We start from the raw sequence: 19,756 nt of genomic DNA, 5'->3' as shown, positions 1-19,756 counted from the left end.
ATTTCAGATTGTCCTCAGCATCCTTTGCTAGTTTATCATTTAAATCATGTCTCCTAACCATAGATATTTCTCAGTGTTTGCCTTAGGCCCTTTTCTTTCTATTATACTCTCTTTCTTGAGAACCTTGTTAGCTTCTGTGGATTCAACTATATATGTGTGTGTGTGTGCGTGTGTGTGTGTGTATACATCTATACGTATGTATACATGTATATATATACACACATGCACACACATAAATATATGCATATATAATAAATATATATTAATATGTCTATCATCTATCTATCTATCTAATCTTTTAGCTCTAGATCTGGAATATTATGATCTGTCTTTTCATTTGCTTCCCCTGGCCCACCAACTGATTATTCGTCCATCCATCCATTCATCCTTCCATCCATCCATCCATCCATCCATCTTGTCTATCTATCTATCTGTCTGTCTGTCTGTCTCAGTCCTACGTCATCAACTGCTTATTGGACATTTCAAACTGGAAGTCCTACAGATATTTTAAACTCAACAGGTCTAAAACTGAACTCATCTTTCTACCCAAATTTCCTCTTCCAAACTACCCTATTTCTATGGAAGGCACCACCATTCCAGTTTCCCAGGTCCATAATTTTGGCACTATGTCAGACTTCTCATTTTCCCTAAGCAGTCAGCTGTCACATCTTGCCATTTCCACTTTTACAACGTCTCTCACATATGGCCTCTTTTCTCCACTCACACAGCTGCCACTTTAGTTGAGGCCTTAATCACCTCTGACTTAGATTATTGTAATGGCCTCCTAATTGTGTTCCTTCCCTCAAACCTCTGGTACTGCAGTCCTTTGTGCATACAGTGAACAAAGTAATTTTTCCTTAAGCACAGATCTAATCATGTCATTCCCCTACTCAATAAATTCCAGTGGTTTCCTACTTCGAGGTTCCTCAGTTTAACTTTTAAAGTTTTATCCAACCTGGCCCCAGTCATTCTTTTCAGCTCCATTGGACATAATTTCCCTTCCTTTATTCTTGCTTCAAGTAGAGGTTGGACTTAATGACCTCTGAAAGTCCTTCTAGTGTAGAGATTCTATGATTCTGTCCTTTAGGAAAGGGTGAGATGAGGCCAAAGTGGTCCAGGTTTCCTCCTTTATTAAGGAAATAGGGCTCGAGTGGAGCCCAGAACAGTGGATTAATTTGTATAAGGAGAAAGGAGCAGGGATAGGTGGAACAAGAGAAGCAAGTGAAAAGACCAATCATTAGTAACTAAAAGTGATCTCAAAAGCCCAAAGTTCCACTGCTTTTGCATGGCAGGCCAGGACCCCATTGTTTCACAGGCCCCTTGTTACTTATCCTATAAAATAGAGACAGTATCCCTGGTGTGGTTTTTCTAGTTTTCTTTTTCACATCAGTGCTGAGCATATTGAATATGGTGCTTTAATGAATACCAACTGATGAACCCTGGGGAGGATTTATAAATGTCTCTGTTCCTGTGCCCCAAGAGGGTGGGGTACAACAAATACACAAGTAAGTAAATACAAAATATGTGCCAAATAATTTAATGGAGAGAATGCTAATGATTTTTTTTTTAATTTACAGATAAGAGATGCCTTAAAGGTCAGAATATCTTCTGTAAAATGGCTGTCCAGACTATCAGAGGTAGAAATCTCATCTTATTTAAATGTTTATAAGTTTAATTAGTTATCATTTTTCTAGTTTTAATCATGTTCAAGCAGTTGGCCATTGAGTAAAAAAAATATGTTTAAAGAGGGGTTTGGATGAGATATAAGAAATAAAATATCATAAGACATGAAAACTGGAAATCTCTGGAAAATCTTCCATGTAAATAAAAAAAAAATAGGTAAAGGAGGCATCATAGAGACCAGTTGGGGGAGGGAAGATATTTTGACATCTGGGACTTTTAAGTGCCCCTTACTCATACAATTTGTACCCTTTCCAGAGAATAGCCAAGGTCAGAGGCGGGAGAAAACACTTAAATAAGCCTCTTTTGTTATTTGTCAGCAGTTCTGATAATAAAGGGAAAGGGCTGTGAGTAAAAGCTAAAACCATTAGCTGAGGATTTCAGTTTTCTATGCCATTGCTGTCCTTGGTAGTCATAGATAATTAAGATGATTAATTGTTCACCATTAATTTTTGCTTGAGTGATAATCTTGGGGACTCTAATTGTGTTTTCTTTCCCAATAGCATTTTTCTTCTGAATCGTCACATCATCCCACCAAAGAGTCACACTAACTTGCGTACCACTGAAGGTGAGTACAAAGGAAGGATACTCAAGTTGGCATATCTCCCATAAGCAATTTCTTTGAAAAGCTATACCATAAAGACCATTTTTACTCATGTAAAACGCATTTCCATACTGAAAACATTTTCACTTAGTAGCAGTTGGGAATGTATATAAACTTCTAAGTCATTAGTGTGCACATTATACAAATCCCAAGATAGGCACCCCAGAATTTTCCTAGCAGCCTAGGAATTAGACTAGTTTCTTTGTTTTAGGGGTGGGGGAGGGAAGTGTCCATCTACTGAATTCTCCTTTCTTTCTAGCCCCAAACCTCCCAGGACTGCAGCATTTGCTGGAAGCAGCCCAATTTAGCCATTCCACCTCCAAAACTTGAGGCTATATCAATCTCATATAAGGTCAGAACTAGATGCCACCTTCTTAAATTTGTTTTTTAGTTGAGTCTGACTCTTTGTAATCCCATTTGGGGTCTTCCTGGCAAAGATCCTAGAGTCATTTGCCATTTCCTACTCCAGCTCATTTTGCAGATATGGAAATCGAGGCAAACAGCATTAAATGACTTGCCCAGGGTCACGCTGGTAGTAAGTGTCTGAAGCCATATTTGAACTCAGGAAGATAAGTGTTTTCAACTCCCAGTCCGGTACTCTATCCACTGTGCCACCCTAGCTGCACCTAGATGGCACCTTAAATGTCTTCTAATCCAACCATCTCATGCTGCAGATGAGAAAATGTGGGCCTTAGAGACATAATGATTTGCCTATGGTCACACAGGCAAAGTGGCAGAGCTGCAACTTGAAGGTAGATTGTGCATCTGTGTTGATGACATCTTGTGAATTATAAATCCATCCATGACAGCATATGTATGTTATGTTGCAATCTGCAAAGCACATAAAGTCAATTGTTGTTACAATCTCATTCTTCTCAGATGATGACCCTAGGATCTTAGCATCATACTTTTAGAACTGGAAGGGATTTTTAAAGGTCACCTCGTGCAACTTCTTCATTCTAAAGATGAAGAAGCTGAGACCCGAAGGAAAGACCCTAGAGTGACTCCTTTTGCATCAATCAACCCATTGCTGGATGACTGGAAACCGTACAAGCTCAGAAGACTATATTTCATCTGAGTGTGCAGGAACATCTAGTCCTTACATTGGTTTGCAGATTTACTCTGTATGCCGTGTAACAAGCTTTGGCAGGAGAACCAACCTAACTACGTGAACATTCAGCTGAGCTGCATCTCCAACAGATGGAATACAGAAAATAATTGATGAAAAGTATCAAGCACAGGATTCTAGACTTTTTATTGGAAGGCCTTGATGGAAACTTTTCTTTGAAGAAATAGTTAAATATAACAGAGAGAAAACAGTTGGTATTTTCTGCCATGGGCCCAGTTCAATTTCCAAGGCCATTTGTCAACTGAGTTAACCAGAACAATGCTTAGGGCACAGATTTAAATACAAATTTGAAACTCCCACTGCTGGTTTCTTCTTTCTGAGATCACCTTCTATTTACATTGTATATATCTTGTACATACACAGTTGTTTGCATGTTGTTTCTCCCAATATGAGCTCCTTGAGAACAGAAATTGTATTTTTCCCTTTATTTGTGTTTGTGAGGCTTAGCACAATGCCTGGCACATAGTAGGTTGTTAATAAAAGCTTGTGGATGATGGTGGTGGTGATAATAATGATGATGATGACTTTGATGACCGAATGACTTGCCCAAGGTCACACAGGAAGTGTCAGCATCAGGTCTGAAACATCAGGTCCTTAAGGTTTTTGTTGTGGCAGAAAGTTACAAAGTATAATAATGCTGATGATGAGCATTGTATGTCCCTTAGCATCTACCAAAGTGCTCTGAATACAGCAAGTGTGTAGTATTATCTGAATGAATTTTGTTAAACTTTTTGACATGGGTAGCATTATGACTGATAGCAGCTAGATGGCACAGTCGATAGAGTGCCAGTCCTGGAGTCAGGAATATTCATCTTGTAGTTGTGTGACCCTGGATAAGTCACTTATTCCTATTCGCCTCAGTTTTCTCATCTGTAAAATGAGCTGGAGAAGTGGCAAACCACTCCAGTATTTTTGCCAAGAAAACCCCAAATGGAGTCACGAAGAGTCAGACAGGACTGAAATGACTGAACAACAAAAAGCAATAGTTGTAGTTTGATGGCTAAATCCATACTGCCGTGTATGAGGACAAGTCCTAGAGACAGCAAAAATCTCTGACTCAGGGTCAACCCAAGGGCCTGTATTCATCCTTTTGAAAGTCTGGCAGTTCTTAGGCATCACTAACCAACCTAGGACTTTTGACAAAGAAAGTGCTAATTATGCAAAGGAGTTATTCTTTACTAGAGAGAGTCATTAATAAATTTGGAGAAAGGTAATCTTTAGTAGGAATGCTTTGCAGTCAGATAGAAATAACTAATTTCATCAGACATTTCTCAAGGAGAGTGAAAATGAAAGGAAGATTGTTAAAATAACTGGGCTATTAGGATACTGTGTGACCTTGGGCAAGTTGTTTCATTTCTCTGGGTCTCAGTTTCCTCATCTATAAAACAAAAGAATTGGAGTAGGGGACTTCTAAAGTCCCTTCCATTTCTAAATTTGTGATACTACAATCCAATGGTCATCACCTTAGAAGAATCAAGAATTCAGGGTTCTAGTTGTCATGCCAATATTATGCCTCACTTTCTTCACCTATAAAATAATGGGGCTGGACTAATTAATGGTGTCAAATTCAAATGTTAACCTATCCTTGTACCCTATATTGACCCAGAAAACCACAAATTAACATTATCTACATTGTATTATGTTTTTATTCATTTTGTGAAAAATTTCCCAGTAACATTTTAACTGGTTGGGACTGCAGGAGAAATTTTACAGGCAGTTTGGCCCAATCTGGCCTTGAATTTTATACCTCTGGAGATAATCCTCAAGGTCCGTTATGAGTCTGACATTCTTGGATTCCATAATTCCATAACTATTGATGGATGTGGTGTTGGGTGGAGAACTTTATGTTTTATTGCTCATAACTGACTATTTTGTTCATCTTTCCTAGCAGGGCATCCTTACTTCTGGAGGAGAAGATTCCAAGAGAGGAAACAGACTTCATCTTGCCTTCTTTGCATTTGGACATATGAAGGAAACTTCTAATTTATGTGGATTTTTTTTTGGGGGGGGGGAGGCAGTGACTAGAGGGAGAGTCAGACTGCTGAGCACTGTCTCTGTCTCTGCTTTTCAGGGACGCTAAGTATTTCCCCTTCTAATCAACAATTTATATGTCCAAAATGTGTGGTGTTTGAATATCTTTATGTTATACTGGGAAAGATAGTATGGACAGTGAGACTACACCCTGTTGTTTTAGATCTTTCTGCTCTTCTGCAAAGAATCAGATTTGCCATCTTGGCCAGGTCTTGCGTGGGCCACTTTCAAAGAATCTTGGAATGGAAAGGGATTTTGTGGAGAGAAAATAGGGAGATGTGGGCTCTGATGATAGAAAACATAGAGTCCCCAATTAGATAGTCCAATTAGATAGATTCAGAGCTGGTTGAATGAACAGACTTAAAGACTTAATGATGCCATGTCAAGTCTCCAGTAGAGTGTCCCAGAAGTCCATGCTTGTCTCTGCCAAAACATTTTCATCAGTACTTTGGGAAAAGGACTAGATGACATGCTTACTCAATTTTCAGATGATACAAAACTGGGAGTATTAGCTAACATTACTAGATGACAAAGTCTAGACAGAAAAAAAAATCTTGATAGACTACAATATTGGGCCAAAACCAATAAGATCAAATGTAATAGGGATAAATGCAGGGGTGTAGTAGTAATTGTTTAGCAACCAGCTCTCTGAAAAAAAATGTACACAGGTCACTTTTAAGTTTAATCTGCATTCTTAACATTTTCCTCATTACCTTCTTAAGTCTGGATGATCAACACAACAGTAATATACTCTGATTTGTAGCACTTGCTGATTTTTGAGATGTAAATGCTCACAATGAAAATTTAATAATTGGTGCTCCCAAGTTTGTTTGAACTGACTTTAGCACACCCCTGGACACAGTTTTGCACTTGAGTTCAAGAAACAGATTTCATAAGTATAAGATGGGGAAGGCAGTACTAGGTAGCAATAAGTCTGAAAAAGATCTCAGTGATTTTAGTGGACTACAAGCTCAATGTGAGTTTTAAGTGTGATGTATACATCGGTAAAAAGCTAATGTGAACTTGGGTTGCATTAAAAGGCTTGATTCCGATTATGATAAAGTATTCATCCTGCTGTACTTTTAGCTGGTTTATTGTGTTTAATCCTGGGTGACATATTTTAGGAAGTACAGTGATAAGCTGAAGGATAACCAGGATGTTAAAAGGCCTTGAATAAAGGTCCTTTAAGGATCAGTTGAAAAAAATTTGTAAACTTTAGCTTGGAGGTGAAAAAAAGGCTGGGGGTGGGGTGAGATAGTAGTCTCCAAATATTTGGAAATCTGTCATATGCAAGAGGGATCAAATTTGCTCTCTCTGGTTCCAGAGAGGATAACTGGGAATTATGGGTAGAAATTCCAAGATGGATAAGGAGGGAAATAAGAATTTATCAAACACTTACTATGTGCTAGGTGGAGATAGCTAGGTGGCTCAGTGGACAGAGCACCAGGCCTTGCATCAGCAAGACTCAAGTTCAAATCCAGCCCCAGATACTTACTAGCTGTGTGACCCTGGGCAAGTCATTTAATCTCTGTTTACCTTAATCCATTGGAGAAGGAAATGGCAGAGCACTCCAGTATCTTTGCCAAGAAAACTTCATAGACAGTATTGGTGTACTATGGTCAATGGGGTCATGAAGAGTAGGACAAGATTGAATGACTGAGCAAGAACATGTGCCAGGTGCTGTGCTAAATGCTTTACAATTATCTCATTTGATGCTCACAGCAAACCTGGGAAGTAGATTCTATTATTATCCCCACTTTACAGATGAGGTAACTGAGGCAAATTGTTAAGTGACTCGCTCAGGGTCACATAGCTAATAAGAGTCTGAGGCCAGATTTGAACTCAGGTCTTCCTGATTGAAGTCGAACACACTATCCGCAGTGTCCACCTAGCTGTGTATAATAAGGCATATGATAAGGAGCTCACTAACTCAAAAGGCAGCTCATACACTATGGAGACTGTTTTAGATCTTTATTCTCTCACCTAAAGTTATAGTTACCCCTCTAGCTTTTTGTCATTGCTAATGTGATAAGAAGAGTATTGGTTTCTTCAATCAAATTGTTAATAAAACTGTGAAAAGGACCAATACCCTATGGCTCTTCAGTAGAAAACTTTCTCTAGTTTGACATCAGTCCATTGATTAGTATTGTTTGGGTTCAACCAGCTATGAAACTCCTCAAATTGACTGCCGTTAGCCCACATTTCTCCAATATCAGGTTAAACACTATCAAGTGTTTTTCAAAGTTTGGATACAATATGTCTACAGTATTTTCCTGACTTATCAGTTCAATAGTAACTGTCTGAAAATCAGTTCCATTGTTTTTCAGTCATGTCTGACTCTTCATGATACCATTTAGGGTTTGGTTTTTTTTGTTGTTGTTGTTGTTTTTTTTGGTGAGGCATTTGGGATTAAGTGACTTGCCCAGGGTCACACAACTAATGAGTGTTATGTGTCTGAGGCTGGATTTGAACTCAGGTCCTCCTGACTCCAGGGCCAGTGCTCTATCCACTGCGCCACCGAGCTGCCCCTAAACATTTAGGGTTTTCTTGACAAAGTTACTAGAGTGGTTTGCCATTTCCTTCTAGAGGACATTTTACAAATGAGGAAACTGAAGTGAACAGGGTTAAGTGACTTGCCCAGGGCCACACAGTTAGTAAATATCTGAGACTAGATTTGATCTCAGGGAGATATCTTCCTGACTCCAGGCCCAGCACTCTTATCCACTGCACCACCTAGCTGCTCTGATTAGCAATTAGTTTGCTCTATTTTGCTCTGCTGGAATCATTCATGCTTCCTTAAATAGTCATAGGAAATAACCAGTGAAAACACAATGACTTTTGACCAGAATTTCGGATAACTTCTCATTGGCCTCTCCCTGCCACCTTTGTTGCATTTGTTAACTATGTTAAGATGCAGTTAATTCCAGTTCATCTGAGCAAAAGTTTTACCTGAGATCTCAGCCTATGTAGATTCTGTTGGGTAGCTGAGGGCGTGACAGGTATTGGCCAAGTATTCCCTAGACACCTCAACTCAGGTATAATCCCGGAGAATTGTACTGTGTCCAACTAGGTCATCTTTGTCTCATTAGGAAGAATGAGAATGTCATGCATTTTTTTTTATTCTCTTCAAATTTGGATGGCTTAGGTGGTCAGTCTGGTTTTCACTGGATATTATGCTTCTGTGTAATGAAGGCAGTGACGTTCCCCAAATTCAGATAGCAAGTTACTTCTCTGTGCTTAAAGTATAAATTATAGATTCATAGAATGTCAGAACTGGGAGGGTCCTTAAAGATCACCTATTTCAATTGCTTTATTTTTACAGGTGATTAAACTCAGGCTCAGGGAAGGTAAATGAGTTTGCCTGTGGTCACAGAGCAAGTGTGTATAAGAGATGGAACTAGAACTCAGGTCTCCTAACTCCCAGAACAGTGTATTTTCACTAGACCACGCTTTGTTGTTCAGTCATTCAGTTATGTTCAACTCTTTGTGACCCCATTGTGACCCAACTCTTGTGTGACCCTTTGTGACCCTTTTCTTGGCAAGGACACTGGAGTGATTTGCCGTTTCCTTCTCCAGTGGATTAAGACAAACAGAGGGCAAGTGACTTGCCCAAGGTCACACAGTTAGTGAGTGTCTGAGGCTAGATTTGAACTTGAGTCTTGCTGACTCCAGGCCCAGTGAGCCACCTAGCTGCCACACTACCTCTAAGAATGTTCTTTGGACTAGTCTGGCAATGCAGTATTAATCCTTAAAAAGATGAAACTCAGAGGAGTGGAGATGAAGAGAGATCATTTTTCAGCTGGAGATCAGCTCATTTACTTAACTTTGTGTGTAAGCAAATCCCTTTTAAAATGGGAACCATTCTAGAGAGAGGATTAGGTAACAGGCAGGTGCTGTTCTAAAGAAAAAAAGAGTGCTTTATGAGTTAGAGCACTGCGTAGGAATAGGAAATAAAGCTCATTAATCAGGAAAGGGGAGGGGGAGGAGTTTTGATACGTACCCCAAACCTATCCAATGTCACTGATTTTATGTACAAGTGGGGAAGGGGAAAGTGTTTGCCTGAGGGGTTGCCTCTGCCCACTTTGTGAATCATTGGGACTTGGACAAGACTATTCCAGTCTTCCAACTATGAATGTGATGGACATTTGGACCTGCAAAAAGCCTAGGCAAGCGATTATCAAAAAAGGGTGAACGGGATTGACTAGTAAGACAGGCTGTTTTTAGAAGGAAAAATATCTTAGAGATAGCTGCAACTATCTTGGAGAATGCTGGAGCTCTCTATCACAGAATTATTGCTCCATTTCAACATTCCTTTAAGAACTTGCACGGGATGGAGAAGGCAATGATGGGATAGGCATTGTCTCTATTTGCCAATGGGAAAACCTAGGCACAGAGAGGGGAGATTGTTGGCCTAAGACCAAGAGTGAACCACTGTCTGAGCTAAGAATGTAACCTTAGGTCTTGGGACTCAGAGTCTAAAACTCTGAGCACTATGGAGGGGTCTGACTCTTCATTGTTATTATACCACGAGCAAATATAATATCTGACCTATAGTCATTCATCAGGAATTTTGGAGATTGATACCAAATTGGAGGGAAAAAGTAACAAGCTCTTATGTTGTGCTGTATGTAGGCATTTTGTAAGGCCCTAGAAGCAGTGATGAGGCATACTAATATCACTGGATGACTACACTGTTTTTAACAAAATTCAGCCAATAACAATCTTTATAGTTAATATTTATATATAGCTTTAAGGTTTGCAAAGTACTTTACATATATCATCTCATTTTATTCTCACAACAAGCCTTCAAGTATTATCATCTCAATTTTTTACAGATGAGGAAACTGAAGCTGAGAGAAGTTAAGACCCCTGTATTTAGGGTCACACAGTTAGGAAGTGTCTGAGGTAGGATTCAAACTCAGTTCTTCTCTTTTTTTTTAAATTTATTTTTAGGCAATTGGGGTTAAGTGACTTGCCCAGGGTCACACAGATAGTAAGTGTCAAGTATTTGGTCTGAGGTTGGATTGGAACTGAGGTCCTTCTGACTTCAGGGCTGATGCTCTATCCACTGCGCCACCTAGCTGCCCCTACATGCAGTTCTTCTGGACCCCAAGTCTAATATTTATTTTCTCTGAGGTACCTAGCTACCATTTTCTCTGGGTCTGTTACTTAGTAATTGTCTGGCCTGATGTTAATTGATAGCATGGTTAGGAAAAGATGGGATAAGGGCATACTAGAGAATACTTGGATGCATTTTCCTCCACCCATTGATTCACTACAAGAAGATGGTTGAGAGTCTTGGGCCTTCTGTAGCTACAACAGTAAATATTTTTAATCCTCAGAATACTGCATAATATCTCTCTCAACTGTCTTTTGCATAAGTATGGGTGGTGGTGGTGGTGGTGGTGGGGTGTGTGTGTGTGTGTGTGTGTGTGTGTGTGTATTTGTATGTGTTTGGGGATGTATTACCTAAGCCCTAATTGTACTAAAATGGGGTAGTGGCCTCAAAGGGCCCAATGTGGTTATGGCCCTGCCCTTATGATTAAGCATCAGGGTATCTGATTTCTCTGGGAGCTCCAGTATAGAAGCAATCCCACTAGTGATGCAAAATGAGGTTTGCTTAGGTAAGACGTTGGATGAATGAATGACTCTGCAGAAGAAGGTTCCATACAATAATAACACATTTTTAAGAAAATGCTTTCCTTGTAATGGGAAATACAACCTTGTGAGGTAGGGAATGTACTATTTCCTCCATTGTACAGAAAGGGAAACCAAAGCTCAGAGACCTTAAGTCACTTGCTCAAAGTTGCATAAGTAGTATCAGTGCTGATCCTGGATCTTCTGAGTCCAAATACAGCCTTCATTCCTCTACTACACTGCCTCCATGTATGTCACTCACCAGCTCAGTCAAGGAAAGGCTTGTGTGGGAGTGGCCTGAGGGCTCATGGTCAGGTGGGTGAGTAGGTAGGTGGGGAGAATGCTTTACTGAGATTTCGGCATCTCAGTCCAAGTGGTTAAAATAGCATTAGACAAGTTGTGGTGTGACGGTATTATGCACACATAAGCAGGCACTGTTCACTGGTTAGGCATAAAGTTTAGTGTTCCTTAAGCTGTGGTTCAGTCTGCTCAAGTTTAGGGGCGATGGCTAGCAGAATCTTTTTGCTGGACGCTACTCTCATTATTCTGCCCCCTAGATCTGAAATTAATTTTCCTGTCTAGCAGAAGAATGGGTATGCTATTCAAAAATCTGTCTAGCCCTGAAATGTATTCCATCTCTTCAATGAGACCTTCCCTAGTTAGCCCAGTTCCTTGTGGTATCTTGGGGGAGGCAGTGTAATAACAAAAGGAATCTATAATTTATGGGATTATGAAATGGGGACAGGCATATTTGGTTCTTTGGGTACTCACCAGGAAAGACCATGACTAACATCAGGAAACAACGTATTTCCTCAAAATATGGGGACAAAAGGCCCATAAAGGCAGAGATAAGCAGCAAAAGGGGTACAGAGGCAGTCAGTGTGGGGCCAAGGGATGGGATAGTAAAGGGAGGCAGGCTATATGGGGAAGAGGATGGTGAGGGGGAGAGGCACAGATAATCACTCACATTACCATGGATTAGATAGAATTGAGATCACTGGCTGCATAGACCTTAGGAGATGGAAGAGGGATCAGCGGGCAGGAGTTTGAGGTCTCATTTTTATAGGGTTTTTTGAGGAAATGGACTAAGGTCTATCTGTACCACCTTGGGGTTAGTTCATTAACGTATCCAAATCATTTCAGAACTGTCAGTAAAACTTTAAAGTTAACTTGTCCACATCATCGCAAAATTATCATCACCTTTTGGTGTTCTGCTGATCTTACTGAGAATACCTGAAACGTCTAAGATTTATATATCAAAGGATCAGATCCTGACGGCAGCACCTGGACATACTCTGCTGATTTAGCCCTTGTTACCAGAATTAAATTTCAGTTAATAATAATACAATTTGTAAATTATGCTCCTTTGATCTTTGGAACAGTTTGTATACAACTTTCTTTACGCTGGCTACTTTTAAACTTCCTATGCTAACCAGAAGGGGCAGGGGGATGGTGGTCAGGGGGACCAGAACAAGGTAAAAGTTTAACACACACGAAAATACTGTGGGTTTTTGGAATCAGAGGACTTGCGTTTGAATCTTAGCTGCGTACTGTCTCTACGAGCTTGGCCAAGTTGTTGAAACTCTCTGGGCCTCCATTTCCTTACCTGTAAAGTGAGGAAGTTGAATTAAGCGTTCTCTGAGGTATCTTCTAGCTCTAAATTTTGACACTCTCTCCCTCCTTTTAATATTAATGGTGTTTACTGTCTCAGAGAATCTTAGAAAGGACCTCAGAAGCCAACTAGTTCAACCTGTACTTGAATAAGAAATCCCTTCGTAACGTCCCCAACAAGTCAACCTCCAGTCTTCAGTAAAAGACCTAAGGTCTTTAAATAAATGTAGCCAAGGTCAGAAGAAAAGCAGAAAATTTTGGGGAAAATTTAGAGATAGTTTCTTAGATGAAGGTCTCTATCTCAAATATATAAAGAACTTCATAGAATCTATGCGAGTCATTCACCAATTGATAAACGGTCAAAGGATATGAACAGGCAGTTTTCCATTGAAGAAATCAAAAAATCTATAGTCCAATGAGAAAATACTCTAAATCATTGATTAGAAAAATGCAAATTAAAGCAATCCTGAGATACCATTTCACATCTATTCAATTGCCTAAAATGATTAAAGGGGAAAGCAACAAATTTTGGAGGGGATGTGGAAAAATTGGGACACTAATTCATTGTTGATAGAACTGTGAACTGGTGACCATTTTGGAGGGCAATCTAGAATTATGCCCCAAGGGTTATAAAACTGTTTAAACCCTTTGATTCAGCAATATCACTACTGAATTTATTTCCAAAGATGATTAAGGAAAAAAGGAAAAGAACCTATATTTTCTAAAATGTTTATAGCAGCTCTCTTTGTGGTGGCAAAGAACTGGAAATTGCAGGGATGCCCATCAATTGGAGAACAGCTGAACAAGTTGTAGTATATGATTGTGATGGAATATAATTGTGCTATAAGAAATGATGAGCTCAGTGATTTTAGAAAACCATGGAAAGACTTGCAGGAAATAATAAAGAGCATCATGAGCAGAACCAAGAGAACACTGCATACAGTAAAAGCAATATTGTTTTAAGAACAACTTTGAGTGAATAAGTCTTTTTGACTATTACAAATACCCAAATTAACTACAAAGGACCTATGAAAGAAAACACTGTCTATATCCAGAGAAAGAGCTGATGAATAGAAGTATGTATAGAATGACTTTACATATGTATGTGTGTGTATATATATATGTATATACACATATATGTGTGTGTGTATATATATATATATATGTCTAATGGTAACCATCTCTAGGTGGGGGTGGGACGGAGAAGGGAAAAGGAAGAAAAAAATTGTTTTTGGTAAGGCAATTGGGGTTAAGTGACTTGCCTAGGGTCACACAGCTAGTAAGTGTCAAGTATTTGGTCTCAGGTCACATTTGAACTCAGGTCCTCCTGACTCCAGGGCCGATGTTCTATTCATTGTGCCACCTAGCTGCCCTGAAAAATAAATTTACGTAGTAGTTTTATTATATATTTAAAAGGAAAGCAAATTGTGCATAATAGATTTGTAGTTTCATGAGCAATCATTTTATTTTATTATACTATGTCATGGAAAGTTTGTTTTATTCCATAAATTAAAAATGAAATAAATAAAATTTAAAAAGATAAAGTTCTCTGAAGAAAAAAAAATGACCTTAGGTGAGAGGAAACCCACCATGGCAACCTATTCTACAGTCAGAGAATGCTAATTGTTAGGAAATTTTTCCCTTTATTGAACTAAATGTACCTCTCTGTAACTTCTACCCCTTTCTCCTAGCCCCGCTTTCTGTAGAGCTTCCTGTAGTCCAGCCTAATCCGTCTTCTATGTGATGTCTCAAGTACTTGAAGCTGTCATTTCTCTCCACCCACAGTCTTCTCTTTCTAGGCTAGACATCTCCAGTTCTTTCAATTTTCCCTCATATGGAGGCAAGGGAAGATCCTTTCTCATCCTGGTCACTTTCCTGTGGATAATCTCAAGCTTACCAATGTCCTTCTTAAAATGTAACTCCCAGAATGGAACCCAGCACTCCAGATTTGATCTAACTGGAGAGAGTGAAGTGGGACTACTACTGCTCTTACGCTGGATGCTCTGCCTTTCAATTCAGCCTTAATGGGTTTTCTTTCTTTCTTTTAATCTACAATGGCCTCTTAGGTCCCTTCCAGCTCTGTATCTAGGATTTTACCATTCTAATATAGCATTAGCTTTTTAAGCTACCATATCATATTTTTGAATCCTATTGAGCTTGAAATCCACTCATAACACTCAGATTTTTTTTCAGATGAGATATCCATGGGTAGAATTTTTCCATTTTTCTTTTAAAAATTTCCTCTTTAAATACAACCTGTTATTCTGGCTCATAGAGATGTTTTGTATCTTAATGGTCATCTGACATGCCAGCTGTGCCACTCAGCTTTGGGTCACCTGCAAATTTGTAAAAACTGCACGTATATGGGCAGCTAGGTGGTGCGGTGGATAGAGCATCGGCCCCGGAGTTAGGGGGACCTTGAGTTCAAATCCGGCCCCAGACACATAGCACTCACTAGCTGTGTGACCCTGGGCAAGTCACTTAACCCCATTGCCTAGCCAAAAACAAAACAAAACAAAAAACAATAACAAGAAAAAAACTGCATTTATACCTTTATCCTAATCACTGAAAAAATGCTAAATTGCACACCTGTATCATTCACTCTTAGCATCTGTCTTGTTACCTCGACTAGACTGTAAATTCTTTGAGGGCAGTGACTATATCTAATTAATATTTTTATCTCCCACAGCACCTGGAAGGTAGGAGGCATTCAATAAATACTTATTGAATGACTGATTTCACCTGAAGTCCTTTTTTGGGGGGCAGCGGGGGTCCATTTAGTGAAAATGCTTTTTCAAGTTCAAAAATGAACCAGAATGCAAATAACAAATGGAGTTGAGCAAACCTTGTGCCCTCAGGCATCACTTTCTCCACTTTCAGGAGACCAGAGGAAACTAATGATGGTAGTCCTTCCATAGCTATGAAGAGGCACCTGGGTGACATAATGGAACGCTGCACCTGGAGTTACAAAGACCTGACTGCTAATCCAATCTCAGACACCTAGTAGCTGTGGGACGCTGGGCAAGTCTCTTAACCTTTGTCTGCTTCAGTTTCCTCATTTATAAAATGGACATAATAATAGCACCTACCTCCCTGGGTGATTGTAAGGAAAAAATGAGTTCCTATTTGTAATGTGCTTTGCAGACCTTAAAGCACTATCTAAATGCTAGCTCTTAAGAGGTAACAAGATCATGTTTCAACATAATAAAGTATTCCTATGCATATTGATTGAACCCACATGAGAAACTAAGAATGTAAATTCTTTGAGAGCAGGAATTATTTTAGGGCAGCTAGATGGCACAGTGCATAGAGTGCCAGGCCTGGGGTCAGGAAGACTCATCTTCCTGAGTTCAAATCTGGCCTCAGACACTTACTAGCTATGTGACCCTGGGCAAGTCATGTAACCATGTTTGCCTCAGTTTCCTCATCTGTGCAATGAGCTGGAGAAGGAAATGGCAAACCATTCCAGTATCTTTGCCAAGAAAACCCCAAATGGGATCACAAAGAGTCAGACACAACTGAAAAATAACTGAACAACAACGGAATTATTTTATTTTTTTCTTTTTATCCTCAGCACATAACAATGCCTTGTACATATTAAAACATTCAATAAATATTAATTAAAATGGAAGTATGACGTTCTGTTTTTTGGGAGAAGATGGGAGTAAGGGTGGGAGATAAGGGAACCAGATGGGAGATGTGTGGTACTTACCTTGGTAATAGGATAAGGACTTAATTTGTGATTTCTGTGAACTTCTAAAAAACACAAGGAAACTCCTTTTACCAACACAAGTCAACATGTCCTCCCTAACTTACAGCCTTAGAAAGTTGCTTCGAGCACTGAGATGTTATAACCTGCCCAGAGTCTCACAGTAAGAACCAGGACTTGAATCCATCTTCTTGGTTCCAAGGTTAGCTCTCTATCCACCATGCTATGCTTCCTTGCTAATATTCTGACTCAAAATCAAAGTTGTCTGCTCTTTTGTGAATTGTCTTGACTTCTGGATTGACTAGACTATAAGGTCTGGAGGGCAGGTATCATGTACTCTATCAGAGCAGCATTGAGCACATAATATGGAGCCCGTGATATGACTCATAGGCTCTTCGATGTGGAAGAAGCTATGTACATGGTCTAGTTCTTATCCTTTTATTCACTGATGAAGAAACTGAGACCTGGACAGATGGTTAGTAAAATAGCTTGGTTTCAAACTCCTATCCATGGTCCCTCAGTGTTGTTGATTCCAGACCTAGAAGATTTTTTGTTGAAAGATGAAATTGCTTTAAATGTTGAGGAAGAGGCTAAATCAAGATGGATTCATAGAATTTCCAGGCAATTCCCTTCAGATTCTGTCTCAGAGCAGGGGATATCTTACAGGATTTCTTTCTCAACCACCATTGCCATCATAAAACATTATCAAGCCCTGGAGTTCTAATTTTATTAAGCCAGTAGATGGAGTAGACAGTCTCCTGTGATCTTCTGAAAGATAAAGTCTATGAATGCAGAGAACAAACAAGTGACTCATTTTAATGGATTCCTTTTCAGAGGAGGATAACCTGTAATTTCTCTTAGGTGTGTTTGATTGTCCCATTGTGGTGTGAATCACAGACTTGCCCAAGCCTCTAAACTTGAGGCTGCCCCACAATTCTCAGATTGTCTTTGGAAATCAGAAGGAGTATGCTAGGGCCACTGACACGACCTTTGGAGAATGGAGAGAATGGAGCACAGCCTTCCAAAGTGACAAACTGAGGGCAGAGCTGATTCAGACCTCCAGGATGGTTGAACAGGATGGTTGGGGGAATATGATAGGGAATTCAGGGCTGACCATCTTGCTGGGTGATCTGCTGGCCTGCTGACTCTCCTGGATGTTGTGAGTACTTGGTTTTTTGGCCATTTTTTTTTCCTTTTGAAAATATGGATCTCTCTTGAACCTGATGAATAATTAATGAATTGCCTGGGATATTAGAACATCCTTTGGAACACCTAGTTGTGCAGGCACCCTCCCTTCTATTACTTCAAGGTCAGGGTGGTACATTTTCTAAGGCTTTTTTTACACTTATTTTTCTTTCAAAAAAAATTTTTTTTCCAAACTCCAATTACTAGCTTTTGGAGTAAAAATTCAAAACACCTTGTCAGGGAGTTAGGCTTTCTATCATCCCCCATCTCCTTTTACTTGACAAATTGGACTAGTCAGTCACTGTTTACCTCTCTCTTTTTGGTCTGGAAGGGGAGACTGGTATCTTTTCTAGTTGAGAGTCATTTAATCATAGCACCATGGGACCATAAGATTATAGATTTAGAGCTGGAAGGGACCTCAAAAAAAGTAAGAAAGGAAACAAACATTTATTAAATGCATACTATGTGCCAGGCACTGTGCCAAATGCTTTTACAAATATTTCATTTGATCCTCATAACAACCCTAGAAAGTAGGTGCTCTTATCATCCCCATTTTACAGTTGAGGAAACTGAGACAGAAAGTGGTTAAGTGACTTGCCCAGGGTCCCATAGCCAGTAAGGCCATCTAGTACAACTTCCTCTTTTTACTTATGAGGAAACTGAGGTCAGGGAGTTTAAATGACTGGTCCAAAGTCACCTATGTAGTATGAAAGGTGGGATCTGAAACTAAGCTGTCTGAATTTTTCTAAATGCACTCCAGGGTTACTCTGAAAGTTGCAGTAGGGCTGATGGACGTGCTCACCTTGATTCAAAAGCAGAAACTCTATGCATCCTCCCTTCATCTTTCTCTACATTGCCCTGTCCCAGTCACTGTCATATCTCTTTCAATGGAATCTCTCATTGCTTTGGGTGGCAAATAGCTCACAATCTTTGGTGCCTATCCTCCTTGCTCAAGTTCTGAGATCAGACCTCTGAGCACTCCCAAAGACTGTGCCTCCTGTTTCATTGGCCTAAGCAAAGGGATTGGGGGGCAGCTAGGTGGCACAGTGGATAGAATACTGGGCCTGAAGTAAGGAAGGCTTATCTTCCTGAGTTCAAATGCAGCCTCAGACACTTACTAGCTGTGTGACCCTGGGCAAGTCACTTCATCCTGTTTGCCTCAGTTTCCTCATCTGTAAAATGAGCTGGAGAAGGAAATGGCAAACCATTCCAGTATCTTTGTCAAGAAAACCCCAAATGGGGTCACAGAGAATGAGATATGACTGAAAATCCACTGAACAACAACAAAAAAGAGATTAAAATTGTGTCTCCAATACTTACTACCTCTGTGACCTTTTCTGAATCACTCAACTTCCTTGAGCCTCGGTTTCCTCATCTGTTAGAATGAGGAGTTTTGATTAGATAGCATTTAAGATCCTTTTCAGGTCTAAATCTATGATCCTATGATCACCTTTGAGAATTGCTTTCAGTGCCTATGGTTCCCCAGTGATGGAAAGTCTTGCCCTTCTTTCAGAGTGGACTTGGTTTTGGCAAACATCATTCGAACCCAAGTCATGCGAGTAAGGCAGTGCAGTGAAGCAGAAACAGTCCTAGATTTGGTGCCAGAGGACCTGTGTTGGAGTTCCTGCTCTATGACTTAGAACCTTTGTTATTTTGGACAAGTCATTCAATTTCTCTGGGCCTCAGTTTCCTCCTCTAGAACATGAAAAGGTTGGACTAAATGACCTTTAAGGTCCTGTGAGTAATATTGGACTACTAGTTAATCCAAAAACAAGGAACGAAATATAAAATAATGAAATTAGTTTTCTTGTATGGCTTACAAAATGACTCTGAAGGTGATTCCCAAGGAGAAACTCCAGACAAGTTTTGAACAATTGGACTGAATGCACAAACTCCAAAGACTGGAATGAGACTACACCCATTTGGATGTGTAAATTCTGTTATATTAAAAAAAATCACTGTGTAATCCATTCATTTGTGCTTTTGTTCTTGCTCCCTCCCTCCCTCCATCCCTTCACTTCCCTTCCTTCCTTCCTCCCTTCGTTCCTTCTTTCCTTCCTTCCTTCCTTTCTTTCTTTCTTTTTTCTTTCTTCCTATTTTCTTTCTTTCTTTCTTCCTTCCTTTTTCTTTCTTTCTTTCTTTCTTTCTTTCTTTCTTTCTTTCTTTCTTT

The 19,756-nt window shown here is 39.6% G+C and overlaps 2 protein-coding genes across 8 annotated transcripts in view; both read left to right on the top strand.

The window, feature by feature from the left end:
* ADGRF2 (adhesion G protein-coupled receptor F2) overlaps positions 1–6,872 on the top strand; it is a 54,069-nt gene extending 47,197 nt beyond the window's left edge. For 2 of the 5 annotated variants that reach the window (XM_027838316.1, XM_027838312.1), the window contains 3 exons: positions 1,578–1,637; positions 2,184–2,248; positions 5,302–6,872. In XM_027838316.1, coding sequence (XP_027694117.1) covers positions 1,578–1,637; positions 2,184–2,231 — 108 coding nt within the window. In that variant the 3' untranslated portion in view covers positions 2,232–2,248; positions 5,302–6,872. Of the gene's footprint in view, positions 1–1,577; positions 1,638–2,183; positions 2,249–2,543; positions 2,635–3,163; positions 3,770–5,301 lie in introns of those variants that run through there. The other 3 variants (XM_027838313.1, XM_027838314.1, XM_027838315.1) reach the window with 3 other exon arrangements.
* A 10,441-nt stretch (positions 6,873–17,313) lies between these two features.
* ADGRF4 (adhesion G protein-coupled receptor F4) overlaps positions 17,314–19,756 on the top strand; it is a 91,225-nt gene continuing 88,782 nt past the window's right edge. For all 3 annotated transcript variants that reach the window (XM_027838276.1, XM_027838277.1, XM_027838275.1), the window contains exon 1: positions 17,314–17,560. The gene's annotated coding sequence lies outside the window, so the exon portion shown is untranslated. The remainder of the gene's footprint in view (positions 17,561–19,756) is intronic.

Source organism: Vombatus ursinus, unplaced genomic scaffold (genome assembly GCF_900497805.2).
Source record: "Vombatus ursinus unplaced genomic scaffold, bare-nosed wombat genome assembly UNPS02014826.1, whole genome shotgun sequence".
In the NCBI taxonomy this organism is placed as follows: domain Eukaryota; kingdom Metazoa; phylum Chordata; class Mammalia; order Diprotodontia; family Vombatidae; genus Vombatus; species Vombatus ursinus.
Note: the sequence above shows the minus strand (reverse complement) of the source record. Positions and strands in the feature narration are given on the sequence as shown.